The sequence below is a fragment of the Equus przewalskii genome, chromosome 15 (assembly GCF_037783145.1).
Source record: "Equus przewalskii isolate Varuska chromosome 15, EquPr2, whole genome shotgun sequence".
In the NCBI taxonomy this organism is placed as follows: domain Eukaryota; kingdom Metazoa; phylum Chordata; class Mammalia; order Perissodactyla; family Equidae; genus Equus; species Equus przewalskii.
The window spans coordinates 5112901-5130527 of record NC_091845.1 but is presented as its reverse complement, the minus strand read 5'-3'; the positions used below and the strand labels follow the sequence as shown (position 1 = coordinate 5130527).

Genomic DNA, 17627 nt, shown 5'->3' with positions numbered 1-17627 from the left:
GCAGGGTGGTGGGACAGGGACAGAGAAACGGAAAGAGGGAAAAAGAAAAATGATAAAGGAGATTAGGAGGGGAGAAGGGAGGGAGAGAGGGAGACAAGGAACATGAGGCAGAGATGAGGGAGCCACCCCGTGCTCTGCCCCCGGAACATCTGTAAAGAGGCCGCCCACGCTGCCAGACAGGGGACAGCAGATGTGGAGGCTACAAAGGTCTCCACTTCCTGAACACCTCATCCTGTCTGGTGCTGACCTCCTGTAGCCGCAACCTGCTCTGCCGGGAACCGCAGGGAGGACAAGGGGAGGGTGGCCCACGCTGGCCTGCAGTCCCGAGGACGGAGGACCAGCTGGTTCCTGCCTGCAGCCACCCCTCCCCAGCCCTCCCCAGCCCCAGTCTGGTGCAACTGGCAGGTCTGCGGAAACCTGCAGCACCCTCACTAGGCTCAGAAACTCTTCGGGACTGAATCCTGAACTGATGAACGGATTCTCTGGGCTGAGGCACGTGCGTCCTCACGTGGAGCCCACACGCTTGAGCCGTAATTAGAAACCGAACCTCACAGAGCCTGAGCGACCCGGCCCTTCCTGAAAGCACAGTTTGGAGGGTAGAGGAGGGGAACTACAGTGAGAGCACACTTGGGCCGGGAGGGCAGCCAGAGGGACAGGTCTTCTTTCTGCCCACGGCCGGCTCTGGGGCACGGGGGTCCTTCCGAACCTCAAGTGCCACTTTCTCTGCTGACATGGGGCAGGAGGGCCCTCCTCCTCTTTCCTGTGAGTCCCCATGTTTAGGCTGCAGCCCCCAGCCCTGCAGGGTCTTCTCAGCCCTGGCATCCCAGAGAGAGAAAGAAAACATCCTGACAAGCACCAGAATCTCTCTTACTTGGGCCACTGGTTGACAGGGGCTTGCAGTGCACCCTCTCCTCAGCTCTGTGCCAGGGCCAAGCCCAGCTGCACCGTAAGGGTAGCTGCGTGACCGTGGGCAAGCTGAGCCTCAGTTTCCTCATCTGTAAAGTGGGGCTAACAGTACCACCAAGTGTAACATAAGGCCTCATATCTAAAACTGCCTTGTAAACTGTAGAGCGCTATTCCCATGGCAGTTATGACCATATTTTAGATATGACATCTTCAGAACAGGGCCAGTTCTGTTTTGTTTCCTGCTATTTCTAAAGTCCAGCAGAGTTTGTGACACAGAGAATTTTATAACGCTTGCTGATTGACTGATAGCAGGACCCTTACTTAACAGAAAAGGGGAGTAAGTCACAGGGGAGTCAAGACCAGAATCGAGTCACTGTGATGCCCAGACCCAGAGCCCCACAGAAAGAGGGGGAGCAAGGGAGAGAGAGAAGGAAGGACCAAGCAAAGACGAGACTGACGGTCACATTTGCATCACCCTCCAGGGAGCTTGGACAGTAACTGCTCTGCAAGCTGGCTGCTCATCTGTAATTAATTCTCACTAAATGGACTCAGTCCCAAAGGGTGGGATGGCCATCACCAACATGACTCATTTCAAAAACTGGAGCATAATCAGAATTGCCACAAACATCCGTTCTTAAAGCTCGAGCATCAGCTGGAAGCGCTGAGTGCCAGCCGCACCATCCCTCACTCCCAGAACGGTTTCCGCTGTCTCAATAGCTCTGGCCATCATCGCACCTGGGGGTCCTGGCATTCACCTCAGAGGGAGGCAGGAGGAGGAAGATACTCAGCCTTCATCCCCTGATTCATTCAACAAGTATTCCGAGTGCCTACTGTGCACCAAGCCCTGAGTGGGGAGAGGGAGCAGGAGAGACTCAGTTCTGCCCTGGAGGAGTTTACAATCTGGGGGAAAAGAGATGAGCAAAAAGATGATTTCAACACAGCAGTGCAAATGTGGCGGTGGGGAAAAGCACAAGGACTGTGGCAGACCACAGCAGGAAGATGTGGCTTAGCTCTGGGAGGGAGCCAATGCCTACACTGAGAAAACAGGGGGAGTTTTCCAGGCAGCGGGGACAGCATGTGCAAAGGCCTTGAGGTGGCAGAGGAGCTGAGTTCAGCATGGTTTGGGTGCAGTGTGTATGTGTGTGTGTGCACATGTGCGTGTGTATACTCTGGCAAGAAGTACACAGAATCGGAACATGATGCTGCTGGAGGGTCAGGCATGGGACCCATTCCACAGGGCCCTGTAGGCTTTTTAAGGGACTTGGGTTTCATCCTGGGGTGACAGGGAACTACTGAAGGTGCTAAGCAGGGGAACAATGTGGGCAAATATCTGTCTTAGAAAGTTCACTTTGTTAGAAGAAACTGGAGGTGGCCGGAATGGGAGTGAGACCAGTGAGAAGGCCGTTGCAGCCATCCAAGAGAGTGGGAAAGAGCCAGGACTGGACGACGGTCATGGGGATAGAGAGAGTGGATGGACTAGAGACAATACAGAGGAAGAACTGACTGGCTCCGGTGCCTGCAGGGTCCAACCCAAACCCATCTGAGCACCCAAGGCCTTCCCGATCTGGGGAACCCTCACCCTATCACTTCCCCAGCTCTTTGTGGAGTCCCTGCGCCAACCTTATAAGGCCCTGGAGAACAGAGACGACTCCTCATCTATGTAGATAACTGTCTGTGTGTGCGCTGGGGAAAGTCACTTCATCTCCACGGAGCCCAATTTCCCCAGCTGCAAAATGGGGATACAAATACCTTCTTCACAGGGTTTGTGCAGATTGCCTTCTGTCATGTTTCAGGATTATTTGTTTCTGTGTCTTCCTGTTCCCTACACTGAGTTTTACTTCTCTGTATCCCCAGCGCCCAGCCCAGGGAAGGCGCTCAACAAATAACACCAGCCGACGTTTACTGAACACTCCTGCCATGCAAGCCATCCTGTGCTCAACACGTTACATTCATTTTCTCACTTAACCCTTACAACAACCCTATCCCTTTGGCATTATTATTATTTCCATTTTACCAATAAGGGAGTTAGGCCCAGAGGGATTAAGTAACTTGCCCAAGGCCATCAAGATGGCAAGATTTGAGCCAAGTGGGCCTGATGCCAAAGTCTTACTTTCTCCATTTCTCTGTACAATTCTTCATTTTACAGATGGTCCAGACAGGCAGGTGACTTGCTCAGGTCAAGGCAGGAGACTAGAACTCAGATCTCCAGAAGCATGGCCTGGCTCTCTGTCTAACCTCAGAGACCCTGGGGCAGCCTGGTGGACAAGCCCCAGTGTGAGAACCGCCCCTCTGCCTCTGGCGGCCAGCTGAGTCTCCGGGCACTCACAGAGTTCTCAGGTCCCCGCCCCAGGCTCGCCCACAGTGGAAGCGGGGACCTGACATTCAGGGACCTGCTACCCTGGCCCCTTTTCCCCTCCTCCGAATCCACTACTGAGTTTTTTGGGTGGCACAGCATCTCCATTCTCCGGGCTGGACAGTCAGTAGGGGGCCAGAATGTCTTCCTCTTTGCAAGCGGTCAAACTACCGATGTCGCTGCTGAAAGTCAAGTGGACTTGCTGGGATCCCATTTGGCCAAACGCACACCAACTTCAGCCATGACCCACCCATGTCCCAAACACACACCGGCAGGCCGCGAGCTGCCTAGCAGACTTCACTTGGCCTGGTCCATAACTGGGGGTACTTGGGAACCTTGAAAATAGTTCTCTATGGGGCAGGCAAGACTTCTTAAACTATACAAAAAGTACTAACCATACAGCAAAACAATAATAAATTGGACTTCCTGTTACAAGGCAGATATGGAGAAAGGGAATTTGGTTGTTCTATGTAGTACTCCTAATCTCGCTACTTCTCTGTAAAATTGAAATTATTTTTAAATAAAAGGTGAAAATCATTTGAAAAGTGAATAAAATAAAAAAGAATAAAATGCTGAGGAATAAATTTAAAAGAAGCATAAAACCTGTACTCTGAAAACAACAAAACATTGTTGAAAGAAATTAAAGAAAATCTAAGTAAATGGAAAAATGTCCCATGTTCATGACTTAATATTGTCAAGAGGTCAACAATGCCCAAGCTGATGTACAGATTCCTCTCAACTCCTATCGAAATCCCAGTTGCCTTTTTTACAGAAACTGACAAGCTGATGCTAAAATTCATAGGGAAATACAAGGGACCCAGAATAGCCAAAACAACTTTGAAAGAGAAGAAGAAAATTGGAGGACTCACACTTCCTGATTTCAAAGCTTACTATAGGCTACAGGAGTCAAGACTATGTGGTACTGGCATAAGGACAGACACACAGATAAATGGACAAGAATTGAAAAATCCAGAAATAAACCCTCACTTTTATGGTCAAGTGAGTTTCAATAAGAGTACCAGGAAAATTCAATGGGAAAAATAGTCTTTTCACCCAATTGTGCTGGGACCTTTGGATATCCACACGCAAAAGAACGAATCTGGACTACTCTACATCACACACAAAAATTAACTCAAATGGGTGAAAGTCTTAATCTAAGAGCTAAAACTATCAAACTGTTAAAAGAAAATATAGGAGAAAATCTTTGTGATTTGGGGCCAGGCAAAGCTTTCTTAGATACGACACCAAACGCAAAGCAACAAAAGAAAAAATAGATAAACTGGACTTCATCAAAATGAAAACTTTTGTGCTTCAAAGGACACCGTCAAGAGAGCGAAAAGACAACCCGCACACTGCGAGAAAATATCTGCAAACCACATCTGATATGAGGCTTGCATACAGAATTACAATAAAAAGTCCATCAAACAAACGGTAAAGGATTTGAAAAGACATTTCTCCAAAGAAAATATACAAATGACCAAAAAGAACATGAAAAGATGCCCAACATCATTAGTCATTAGGGAAATGCAAATCAAAACCACAGTGAGAAACCACTTCACATCTGCTAGGATGGCTATAATAGAAAAGACATATAACAACAAATGTTCCAAGGACGTAGAGAAATTGGAACCCTCATACTATGATGGTGGGAATGTAAAATGGTGTAGCCACTTTGGAGAACAGTCTGGCAGCTCCTCAAAAGGTGAAAGAGTTACCATATGATCCAGCAATTGCACTCCTGGGTAAATACCCAAGAGAAGTGAAAACATATGTGCACATAAGAATTTGTACATGAATGTCCATAGCAGCATTTTCATGATAAACAAAAAGTGGAAAGAACCCAAATGTCCATCAACTGATGAATGTGGCATATCCACACGATGGAATATTATTTAGCCATGAAAAGGAGTAAAGTACTGATACATGCTAGATACAACATGGACGAACCTTGAAAACATTATGCTGGCGAAAGAAGCCAATGACAAGAGACCACAAATTGTACAATTCTGTTTACCTGAAATGTCCAGAACAGGCAAATCTATAGAGATGGACTAGACTGACGGATGCTGAGGGGAGGGGGACAGGGTGTCATAGCTCAGGGGTCTGGGGTTTCTTTGTGGGGTGATGAGAATGCACTAACATTGATTGTGGTGATGACTGCACAACTCTGTGAATATACTAAAAGTCATTGAATTTTATGCTCTAAATAGCTGAATTGTATGGTATGAGATTTATATCTCAGTTAAGCTGTTAAAAAAAATTGAATAGGGAAGCCACAAATTGGGAGAATATTCCCAAAATGCATATCTGAAACTGGACTGGTGTCTAGAATATTTAAAGAACTCCTATAAATCAATAATGAAAAAACGGACAACCCAATTAAAAAATAAGCAAAAGACACTTTCCAAATGGTTAATAAACAGATGGAAAGATACTCAATTTCATTAGTCATCAGGGAAATGCAAATTAAAACCACAACAAGAAACCACTACACAATCACCAGAATGGTCATGGTTACAGACTGACCATATCAATCTGTTGCAAGCCTGAGGAATAAGCGATGCTCCCCCACGCTGGGAATGGGTGTGATATTGCTTCCACCGCTCTACAAACCAGTTTGGCAGTTTCTAATGAAGCCAAATCTATGCTCACCCTATGACCCCACAGTTCCACTCCTAGGCAAATACTGAGGACAAATGAGCGCACGTGTTCCCTAAAAGACATGTACAAGAGCATTCATAGCAGTTTTATAACAGCGCAAGCTGGAAACAACCCAAATGATCATTAACAGGAAGACACATACACCAACTGTGGTATAGCCATACAAAGGAATACTAATATCCATGAAAACCTGGACGAGTCTCACACGTTATGTTGAGCTAAAGACGCCAGACACAAAAGAATACATAATTCATGATTCCGTTCACAGGAGGTGCAAGAACAGGCTAAACCACCCGAATGTGATGGAAGGCAAAACAGCGGTAACCTCTGGGGGATGACACTGACTCGAAAAGGGCAGAGAGGCATCTTCTGGGATGACAGGAATGCTCTCTGTGGGTGGTGGTTACAAGTGTACACACACGCTAAAATTTGAGCCCTATCCTTAAGATCTGTGCACTTAACTGTAAGTTACAAAACATTTTTAAGAAAGGAAAACAGCAGCCAGCCTGGTGGTGCAGTGGTTAAGTTCACACGCTCCAAGTCGGGAGCCTGGGGTTTGCCAGTTCAGATCCTGGGTGCAGACCTAGCACTGCTTGTTGGGCCATGCTGTGGTAGGCGTCCCATGTATAAAATAGAGGAAAATAGGCATGGATGTTAGCTCAGGGCGAGTCTTCCTCAGCAAAAAGAGACAGATTGGCAGCAGATGTTAGCTCAGGGCTAATCTTCCTCAAAAAAAAAAGAAAAAGAAAAAGAAAGGAAAACAGTTCTCTGAGGCTCCTTGGGGAAGGAGTAAAAGCAAGGACCCCCCTCCGCCCCCGCCACCGCTTTCACTCTCCTCCCAACCCACTGAGGTCCCTCCTGCCCTCATGGCCAAGTTAAAGTCCTTGGCCTGGAGTTCATGGCCCTTTAGGAGCTGGTCCAGCTCACCTCTGCAGCTGACGGCTCATTCCCTTACACCAATGGTCCTCCAAGCCAAGTGGGCATCAAAATTCCCTGCCAGACCTACTCAACCCCAGAACGCTGGGCCCCGCCCCCGAGTTTCCACTCAGTAGGTCAGCCCTGGGGCTGGACAACTGCCATTTCTTCCAAGTTCCAGGAGGTGGTGCCGCAGCTGTCCCGGGGCCATGCTTTATATGAATCCTCTTTTCTAGCCTCTGTTCTGTGCTTCTGGCATCCGATCCATATCTTGCTCATCTTTCAAAGCTGTTTCAAATGCCACCTCCATCACGAGGCCCTCCTGGATTACTTCAGCAGTCACAGTTAGTCTAAGGGACTCAAGTGTCCTACAGCCTCCAGAAATCTGGGTCACAGCCAGAAAGGAGTCACCCCAATCTCAGAATGTCTCTAAAGTCTTATATTTTAGCTTAAAAATTAATGTATATTTTACATTATTCCCCAAAATATAGCCATGTTCGATTTAATTTATTTAAAATTATGCACCTAGAGCAAAACAGAGGTTCTTAGAAAATGTGCTGTGTCTATCCTGTGGCCTCAGGTATTCCCTGGGCACCTACTGCACCTGGGCAGGGTTACAAGCATCCCAGCCTGAAAAGCAAACGCTTTACAAAATATTGCATTGTCAGGCTATTTACTTATTCTGCACGTTTGTCGTCTTCCCTCCAACCAAGCAGAGAGGAGACCGGGTCTCCTTCACTTTTGCTGTCACCCTCAGATCCACCCAGCTTTGCTCACAACTGTGCTGAATCCATGCCTGCTACTTCCACCCTAGCTTCTCAGGTCTAGGTGCAAACGGGAATCCCCTGGGGAGCTTTGCAACACCCGATGGCTATACTGCACCCCAGACAATTAAATACAATCGTCTGGGGTGGGCCCTGAGCATCCACATTTTTTAAAGCTCCCAGGTCCCCATGCACAGCCACAGTTGGGGACCAGGGTCCTAGAGGGTGCTGGCTGCCAGGGGGCAGGAAGTCACAGAGTGCTGGAGCTGAAGGGACCTTACAGGACCGTCTCTGTGAGTGTCATACATTACTGTCCATCAGTATCGCTTGGAGGGTTCATTAAAACTCAGACAGCTGGGTCCCACCCCCAGAGTGTCTCAATTAGCAATTGTGGGATGGGGTCCAAGAGTCTGCCCCACAAGTTCTCGCAAGCCCCTCACACTTAATAAGACCCACACTGAACTCATCGTCTCCCCCCACGCCTAGCCAGCAAGCCAGAAGTCTGGGGTCAGCCTGGACCCCTCTCTGCCTCTCCCGCACCCCATAGTCAGTCAGTCAACAAGCACATAGTCCTCAAATCTGCCGGCAGCTCTCCAGTCCACCGTCACCTATCGCTGGAATCACCCAATGCCTCCCCAGGGACCTTCAGGGGATCAAACCCAAACCCCGCCACAGCTGTTGGGCTCTCCCTGTCTGCCCCCACCAAGCTGGCCTCAGCTCTCACCGCTCTCTTGCTCACAAGGCTCCAGCAGGCTGAGTTTCTTTCAGTTCCCAGCATGCCACTCTCTAATGGCCTCTGGGGCTCTGAACGTGCTGATCCTTTTGCCAGGTGCAAGCCTGCCTGCCTGCTGCCCACCTGCTCACTCCTCCCCATCTCTCAGTCTCAGTTTAGACACGTTTCCTCTAGGAATCCTGCTTTGGCCCCCAGGAGCCCAGGGCGAGTGCCTCGCCTGAACCCCCCAGCCTTGGTGTGCCCCCCCCCGCCACTGTATTATTATTGTTCCTCTTCACGCCCATCTCCCTTCTAGACTGTTAGTTCCTGGACGGCAGGGACCTCCCCTTGTTGCTCCCCAGTACGTCCCCAGTACCCGGCACACAGGAGGTGCTCAGGAAATATTTCTGACTGAAGAAGTGGTTGGATGGCTGGAAGGCGTGGCTCCACCATCACTCACTCATCAGATGTCTACTGAGCACTGACAGTGTACTGGATATCGCACCACTGGGGACGGACAGTCAGGCTCTGCCCTCAAGGGGCTCCAAGCTCAGCGAGGGACATGGACAGTAAACAAGCCCCTAAAAACAGCCCCAAGACGTAAGACGCAAAGCTGACAGGACTGAAGAGAGAGACACGTAATTCAAAAACCATAGCTGGAAACTTCAATACTCCACTCTTGGCAATGGACAGAAGGACTAGAAGAAACTCAGCAAGGATGCAGAAGGCTCCGGCAGTGCTATCAGCAAACAGGTCTAAGTGACCTCTGCAGGACAGCCCCAACGAGCGCAGGAAACACACGCTCTTCAGGCACATTCCACAGGCGTGGAACATTCTCCAGGACAGACCGTATGCCAGGCCACGAAACAAGCCTCCATAAAGCTCAAGGATTAAAACCATACAAAATACATTCCCCAACCACAATGGAATTAAATCAGAGATGAGCAGCAGAAGGAAACTGGGGAAATTCACAGATCTTTGGAAACTAAACAACATAATTTAAAGTAACCCATGGGTCAAAGAAGAAATCACAAAGGGAATTAAAAGTATTTGGAAATGAATGAAAACGAAAACACAACGTACAAGTTAACAGACACGTAAGTTAGATAATTTCAGATAGCGAGAGGCGCTACAAAGAAGATCAGATGAAGCCTGAGAGAGAGTGCAGAAGAGCCAGCAGAGCTGCAGGTCTGGCCCCCACCACTGGCAGCTTGGCCTCCCCATGGGGAGAGCACGGCCCCGCCCCTTGCCTCCAGGCCTGGCCATGGCACTTGCTCTGGCCAATGGGATGTGGGCAGAGTGAGGATGTGCCAGTTGGAGCCTGAATCGTAGAAGCCCTCTGGTGTTTCCACCTGCTCTCCCTCCACCCCCGCGGGAAGAGCCTTCCTTTGGTACCTGCTGCCCCTTCAGCCCAGACCCCACACATGAACACACAAGAAGCACAGCCACTGAGCTGAACCCAGCTTTGACCTACAGTTGACCCAGCTTCCCTTGCAACTAGAAGTACCCAAGGAGATGGAAGTTGAAGTTGTCAAGAACAGCTTTCAGAAAATCTTTTTCAAGGGGACTAACTCAGCTGGGAGCATGAGCTTTTCATTTTCCCTTTTTCCTTCTTCGTGCCTGGGACGTGGGTGTGATGGTTAGAGCTGCAGAAGCCATCCTGTGTTCATGAGGAACCTTCAAACTGGATGTAGCAGAAAGACAGATGGAACCTTTCGCTCCTGAGACTTTGTGGAGCTGCCAAACTTGACCTGGATTTCCTACTTCTGGACTTATTCCACATGAGAGAATCACCTCTAAATTATTTAAGCCACCATAATTGGGTTTTTTTTACCAGCAGTCGAACATAACTCTTAACTGACAGAATTATTAGGAAAGGCTTCCATGGTAGATTGTATTTTTGCAAAATGGCCAGAACAATATCTCTTATCTCACGTGGTCTTTACGCAATGTGAGCTTGATACTCCTCCCCTTGTATGTGGAGACTATGTCCCCTCCCCTTGAACTTGGGTGGACCTTTGTGACTGTCTCGACTAGCAAAACATGGTGGAAGTGGTGCTACGTGACTTCTAAGGCTAGACCATAAAAATGCCACGCATTTCCTCCTGGCTGTCTCTTGGGACACACACTCTTGGAACCCAGCCACCATGCTGTGAGGAAGCCCAAACTTGCCCATGCAGAGACCACACGGAGAGGCCACAAGTAAGTGTTCCAGCCAATAGCCCAGCTGAGGTCCCAGACAATAGCTAGCATCAACCAACCAGCCGTGCCAGCTGATTCCAGCCCCTGGCCCCCAGTCACCTCTAGTCCTTAAGTCTTCTCCAGATCTTGCAGAGCAGGGACATGCTTACCCCATCATGCCCTGTCTGAATTCCTGGCCCAGACAATCCGCAAGCTCAATAACCTGGTTGTTTTAGGCCACTAGGTTTTGGGGCACCACATCTTTGAGAAGGTGACACTTGAGCAGAGAGCAGAATGAGGAGGAGGAACCAGCTATGAGAAGATCAGGGGTAAGACGTTCCAGGAGAGGGAAGAGCAACTGCAGAAACTGTACTGAGAACGCATTTGCAGTGTGTGAGGACCAGGAGGAAGGCCAGTGCGGCTGGAGCGAAGAAGAAGAAAGTGGCAGAAGGTGATGCTGGAGAGGCAGACAGGATAGATCACGCGGGGCCTCTCAGGTGAGGGAACTTCTCCTGCGCCATCAGGCAGACTAGCTTCTGAACAGGCCTTCAACACCTTAGCCCAAAGGAGGGACCCAGAATTTTCAGCTTCTGCTAGGAGAGGGATTTTTGTTTAGATGAGAAAACAGGATTGAAGGCTCCCAGGGGCCATATCTGTTCAAGGTCTCTAACAACTCACCATATACAAGGAAAAGCATAAACCCCTTAGCCTGGTAGTTTGGGAACTTCTCAACTTGGTCCGGACCTTGTTTTTGGACCCATCACTTGAGCTCAGATTCCACTTCCAACCTCCCTTTCCAAACTTCTCCACGTTCTCACCCCACGTGACGATGCGGCACTCTCCAGGCACATCGTGTGCCTTCAGGCCTGGGAGCGCATCCATGTTGACCGCCTGCCTCATGTGCCCTTCCAATCACCATCCTGGCCTGACGGACTCCTCCAAAGTCCATCTCAGTGACACTCTTCTGCCAACCTTCCTAAATGCCCCAAAAGGGAACAAGTCTTTCTCCTCACCACGCTCCTGCAGATTTTGAACAAAACTACACTTGGGCAAATTATGCTTACCACAGAGTAGCATAACTGTCTGTTCACGTGTCTATTTCTCTTTCCTACCTCCATCCTTTCCACCAACAAAAAACAGAGCCCTATTCAAGGGCAGGTTCTGGGCCGTTTTCATCCTGGGGCTCCAAGGCCTATCTCAGTATCGATGGCATTATAAACATCCTGTGATATTCCATCCAGAAGGAATGAGTAACTTGGATGGATGGATGGATGGATGGATGGATGGATGGATGGATGGGGAGTTTGATGAATGACTAGACAGATGGATGGAGGGGTGGATGAATGGATGGGTGGATGGTTGGTTGCTTTGGTGGATGGGTGGATGGATGGATGCATGGATGGATGGAAGGATGGACGGATGAATGAATTGATGAATGGATGGGGAGTCTGATGAATGACTAGATGGATGGATGGGTAGACATTTGAATAGTGGATGAATCGGGGTGGGGGTGGGTGAGTGGGTGTGTGGATGTGCCATAGATCCACAGATAGATGAGTGGGTGAGAGTTTGATTACACAGATAGATGGGCAGGTGGATGGAGCCATTTACAGATGGGATGCTGGAAGGATGGGAGGGAGTCTTTAAACCAGAAGTCAGTAAACTTTCTGTAAAGGGCTAGATAATACATATTTTAGGTTTTGTGGACCACATATGGTCTCAGTCATATATTATTCTTTGCCTTCTTTCACAAACGTTTAAAACACATAAAATCCATTCTTAGTTAACAGGCTATACAAAAACAGGAAATCAGGACTCAGGTTTGGATGACCAGAACGTTTAGTGACCCCTGTGTTAGCTCTGTCTACTATTTGACAAGCACTGAGTTGACTCCCAAACACAGAAGGCCAGAGGCCACGGCCTCCCCCTCAACAGCAGCGTAATGGAGCCAGGGAGTCCTCTGGCCAGGGAGGTTCAGAATGCACAGTCGGCCCCTCCCCATCACTGGGCAGCCTTGGGATTTCAATAGCAGCAAATCTCTAAGAAGAAAGTCTGAGAGAGAACCTGCCAACCTTAGTAATCAGAGATGGATCCAGGGGGAGTGGTGGAGACGTCCCAAAGCCTATGGGCCTCCTTTAGACTACTGTCCCTGGCGAGCACTTGGAGTCACAATGGGGCATTTCTGCCACTTCTATCCCCACAAGCACTGACGTCATAAATGCAGCTCCAGACCACAATTTCCCGCAACTAGCTTCTGAGTGGTGATTCTTACGGGCTCTTTTTTTCTCCTCAGGATATTATTATGGATTACCAGCAGCTTCAGCATCTTTCCAACTGGCAGGAAGCAGTGCAAACACAGATGGAAGTTTCCCAGTTAAAACCCTCTTCACAAAGTCATAAAACAAAAAAGCCCAGCCCCTCTGTCACGCTGCCAGCTCAGAAGTGAGTGAGAGAAGGAAATGGGAGAGTGACTCTTCCTGCCCTTGCTAGAGCAATCTTTTAGGTGGAAAGGTGGGGTGGGGGGTATATTTCAGACCCACGGACATCTGGGTTTAATAACACACACAAAGATCTCGACAAAATGAGGGTTGGGAGCGCGGACCAGAGTGGTGCTCTGTTCTCCTGCTGGGGACCTGGGTGCCCCTGCTCACATGACAACATGACACCAGGGTGATGTCACTGACGGGGATCTCAGCTGGATTCAGCAGGAGGCCTGGCTTGGGGCCAGGAACTCCAAAGGCAGTGGGGACGCATGGTTAACACGTGATGACATGACCATGGTGCCCTGGGAGGCAGCAGACCCAGGTGTTCATCCTGGCTCAGCCACTGTGTGACACTGGCCAAGTCCCTCCCTCTGGGCCTCCAATCCACCACTGGCAAAATGTCCAGGGGGGACATTCCTGGCTCTGACGTTCTTGGAAAGACCTGGTGAGCTATACAAAGCAGTGTAGAATGAGTGCTAAACTATGAGGCTTAGAGAGCTGCAAATGGTTTAGAGAGCTCAGAGGCACAGGCAGCCGTCACAAGGACCTGAGGCAGCTGAGCCTGACACGTCCCCTCACGTCCCATGTCTTTGCTGTACCCTCTTCCCTCACCCCTCCTGTGACCTAGCCTGAACGTCACCTCCTCAAGGAAGCCTGCCTAGATTCCCTGAGGTTGTCAGTCACTCCCCCCGTGCTCCAAATTATTCATTCACTAATCTGTCTCCTTCGCTGGCCAGAGAGTTCCTGGGGAAGGGCCCTGGCTGTTCTGACTCTCCATTCCCAGCTCTTGTCACATAGCAAGTTTTCAAAAAATGTTTGTTGAACTGAATCGAACTGACTGCAAAGGGAGATTTTCCAGGCTGTCTTGTCACAGGCCTGTGAAGGATGACAGTGCCTGATACCCAGGCAGTCCCCAAGTCTAACCTCCTTTCCTCTGAAAGTCCAGAGGATTCTGTCACTGGCTCAGGCATTGTTGCCCCAGTTCTAGGGGGACTGGGAAAGCCTCTTGACACCCCAACCGCTGTGTCACTGTGCAAACACATCACTTCCTCTGTATGGACCTAAACATATGACATGCGCACACACATGTACACATGCACGCATACATGTGCACCCCCCCACACATTCACATGCACACTCACACACATCCCTCAACTTGCACACACAGCAATGACTCAGAACTGCATCTGTTCTCCTTCTGCCTTACTCAACTAAAGGGCTGAGGAAACTTCAAGCATCCCCCAGAAACCTCAGCACGTCCCCCATTCAACCCTGGGTGGGCAGGGAGCATACCCACGAGAGCATGGGGCTACTGTCCCCGCAGCGCAGGAATCAGAAGAGGGACTTCCCTGAAAAGCCCCGGTGAACACTCGCCTGCCGCCAAGCCCCCGCCCGTGGACATGACCTCTGTCTCCTCATTGCGTCTCTGCCTCTTATATCACAGCCTGTCAAAGGGCAATTCGCTCTGGACAATTAAAATGATTAACTCACCACATGTAAGTGCTGGAGCATCTCCACGTATCTGCGGAGGGAAAGAGGGTTGAGTCTGCGTTAATTCCCGTCCTGTATAAGCCCGGGAGGGGTGATGTTCTGTTAACAAGCTCAAGGCCACCGGCAGCTGCTTGGGGACTCACGCTTTCTCTGAGGACAGCAGTTCCTGTGCGATGACATGGGCTCTGGACTGTCCTTCCACCTGCGGGAGGAAAGAGAGCCATCAGCAGGGGCCACATCAGCGGAGGCAGCAGAAGGGAGACTCAGCTCTGCCCGCGTCAGGTTTACAGCAGGACTCCACGCCGCCGGAGACAATCCACCACCGTCTCAGCCCACTTCCTGGCCCTCGCTACCTGTGTGACCCACCCCGCTGCACCTCGGTCTCCTCGTCTGTACATGTGGACAGTAAGAGCATCTGACTCCGAAGGCTGTCGAGCTGATGCTCAGCATGGTGCCTGACACACGGTGCTCAATAAGTGGCCACTATCGTGATGGCCTCCACCCACGGCCCAAGCAATCCCAAACAAGCTGTAATTCTCCTGCGTGGGGTGCTCTCTCACCTCCTGCATTTGTACACACTGTCCCCTCAGTGTCCTTTTCCCCTTCTCTGCCTGGCTAACTCCCAGTTATCCTTTAAGACACAGCCATGGTATCTGTCACCTCCTCCAAGGAACCTTTCCTGGTCCCCTCTCTGAATTGGCTGGGTTAGGTATCCTTTCTGGACACCCCTCTCAGGACACCAGTTGTGTCTCCCTGCAGGGCAGGGACCACAGATTTCACCTCTGCACGACCAGTGCCCGGCATATGGTAGGTTCCCTTCTGTTGCCTGAATGAGCGAGTGAAGGAATGAATGTTCATTCCATTTTGGAAGCACTGAGTCCCCTGGCTGACCCCAGGAGTTGTGCCATTTAACCCACCTAAGTCCCAACTTCTGCACCCGCAAGACCTGAGAATAACTGAGATTATGTCTGTAAACAGGAAGGATGGGTGGGGGCTCAGGCACCTGCCTCAACCTTTGGCATAAGCTGGCCCTCCTCTGTGTCCCCAAACCTGCTGGATGTCAGACACGGAAGGTGGCTGGGATCCAGGAAAGCAAGGACACTACAGGGCAGCCTGACAGAACAGATGGTAGACGCTGGGAATGTGCAGGCATGGCCGGGGCGGAGTGGCCCATGGAGGAGCAGAGGGTACTCAGCCAGGACACTTGGCTTCCGAGTCCAGCTCTACCACGGCCTCCCAGTGCAGGCCTGTACGAGTCACTCTCGGAGGCCAGGCCTCAGTTTCCCGTGTGTGGACAAAGTGACCTCTAACTTCCCTTCTGCACTGAACCTGTGTGTTACCGAACTCGAGGAGCCACTGCTCAAGGGATGAGCTGCCCCAGTGACTAGAAACTCACTACCTGCTGGGAGGACAACTGCAGTGTTGCGGTTAAGAGTATTGACTCTGGAACTTGGCAGTTTGGACTCAAATCCTGCCTCTGCCTTTTACCAGTTGAACAAGCCAGTTAACCATTCTATGTCACAATTTTCTTATCTGTAAAATGGGCACAACAGCATAATGGCGTCTAACAGACAGGCATCCTGTGAGGATTACATGAGTGTGCGTACAGTATGTGGATACAGATGTAGACACAGATGCGTGCGCCTCACAGCTGGAACAGTGCCTGGCACACAGGAAGCCCTAGAGAAGGCACAGCTATCATCATCCTTGTTATTCAAGTGGTGCCAGGAATGGAACCAAGTGCCCAGGGGTGGAAGGAGAACAAAAAACAGTTGATAGTGTCAGGTAGAGGAAAGGCCTGATGAACGTGGGATGAAGGGTGAGCCACTCCTCTGACAACAGCAGCTGAGGCAGCGGAAAGCAAACAGACCCTGGAATCAAGCACATCCAACTTCAAATCCTGTCTCCACTGCTGTCTAATTGTATGATGTTGGCAACCCATTACCTCCGAGCCTGTGTTCTCTCCTGCAATACGGTGGAGAACAATCCCTGGTCTCCCACAGTGGTCTTCTGGACGACGCATTCCTGACTCAGGGCCTTCGCACTTGCTGTTCCCTCTGCTTGTGATGCTCTCCCCCAGATCTCCTCATTCTTTCTTTCTGACTTTTTCAGGTCTCTACTCCAAAGCCACATCCTCGGAGTGGCCATCTGTGACCACTTGACCTTAACCACACCCAGAGTCATTTTCTACCCCAGGTTTCTGAACCTTGGCACCACTGACATTTGGGGCCAGACGGCTTTAGTCACAGGGGCTGTCCTATGTGTTGTAGGACTGTTAACTGCACCCATGGCTTTTACCCTTGGATGACAGGAGCAGCGCCCACCCCTAGTTGTGACACCCCAAAAGATCTCCAGACATTGCCAAATGTCCTCTAGGGGCAAAATCTCACCCCTGGATAAGAACTACTGCGCCAATGCTTTATCTTCTGAACTTTTCTTTCCAGCGGTCGCACTACCTAACAGAATACTTGCACAGAGGAGATGTTCAATAAACATCTGAACAAACTAATGAAATGAGACACAGTGCCTGACCAAAGTAGGTACTCAATAAATGAATTCCCTTCCCTAGCTGGTCTGTCCCTAATAGTCTGTTGGCTAAGAAGCACAGTGTTTTTGGAGATTTCAGTCTCTCTGAGGCCACCCTAACAGGGCAGAACTTGGGCCCACGGTCAGTCTCCCCACTGTGTCTCACTGCCCCCTCTTTGGTGGGCTGTCACAGCATCCACCAGGCAGGAGGGAAAATTTTGAGGCCCGCGGAGGCCTCCAGTCCCACCTGGCCTCCTGCCCTCCCATCCGCCTTCTGCACCTGCAGGGCCAGCGTGGGGCTCTGTGGACACGAGCAGCCCACACTCCCCAAGCAGGGCTCCTGCAGAGCCCCACTCGTGACCAGGATTGGGAAGAAAACCCCCACAATGGAAAATGTAATCTGCTAGGACAGGCCTCAACAGCTAAGCAAAGGCTGCGCTCAGGCTTCCACGAGGAGAATTACTGCGCAGAGAAAGGACAACAGTCAGGAGATCTGAAGCTCAGCTTCTTCCCTTATAAAATGCGGACAAGAGGCAAGATGGCCTCAGTCTTCAGGGCCTGTGATGCGGTTCTTGCTTGTCACCCAGCACGATGCTGAGAGCCCTGGGTGACACTCTGGGGTCAGGGCCTGGCTT

The 17627-nt window shown here is 50.2% G+C and overlaps 1 protein-coding gene across 1 annotated transcript in view; it reads right to left on the bottom strand.

Moving 5' to 3' along the window:
• FGD5 (FYVE, RhoGEF and PH domain containing 5) overlaps positions 1-17627 on the bottom strand; it is a 110708-nt gene that overhangs the window by 33991 nt on the left and 59090 nt on the right. The window contains exons 4-5 of the mRNA XM_070574643.1: positions 14610-14668; positions 14467-14497 (exon numbers count right to left, since the gene is read on the bottom strand). Of these exons, the coding sequence (XP_070430744.1) occupies positions 14467-14497; positions 14610-14668 (90 nt within the window). The remainder of the gene's footprint in view (positions 1-14466; positions 14498-14609; positions 14669-17627) is intronic.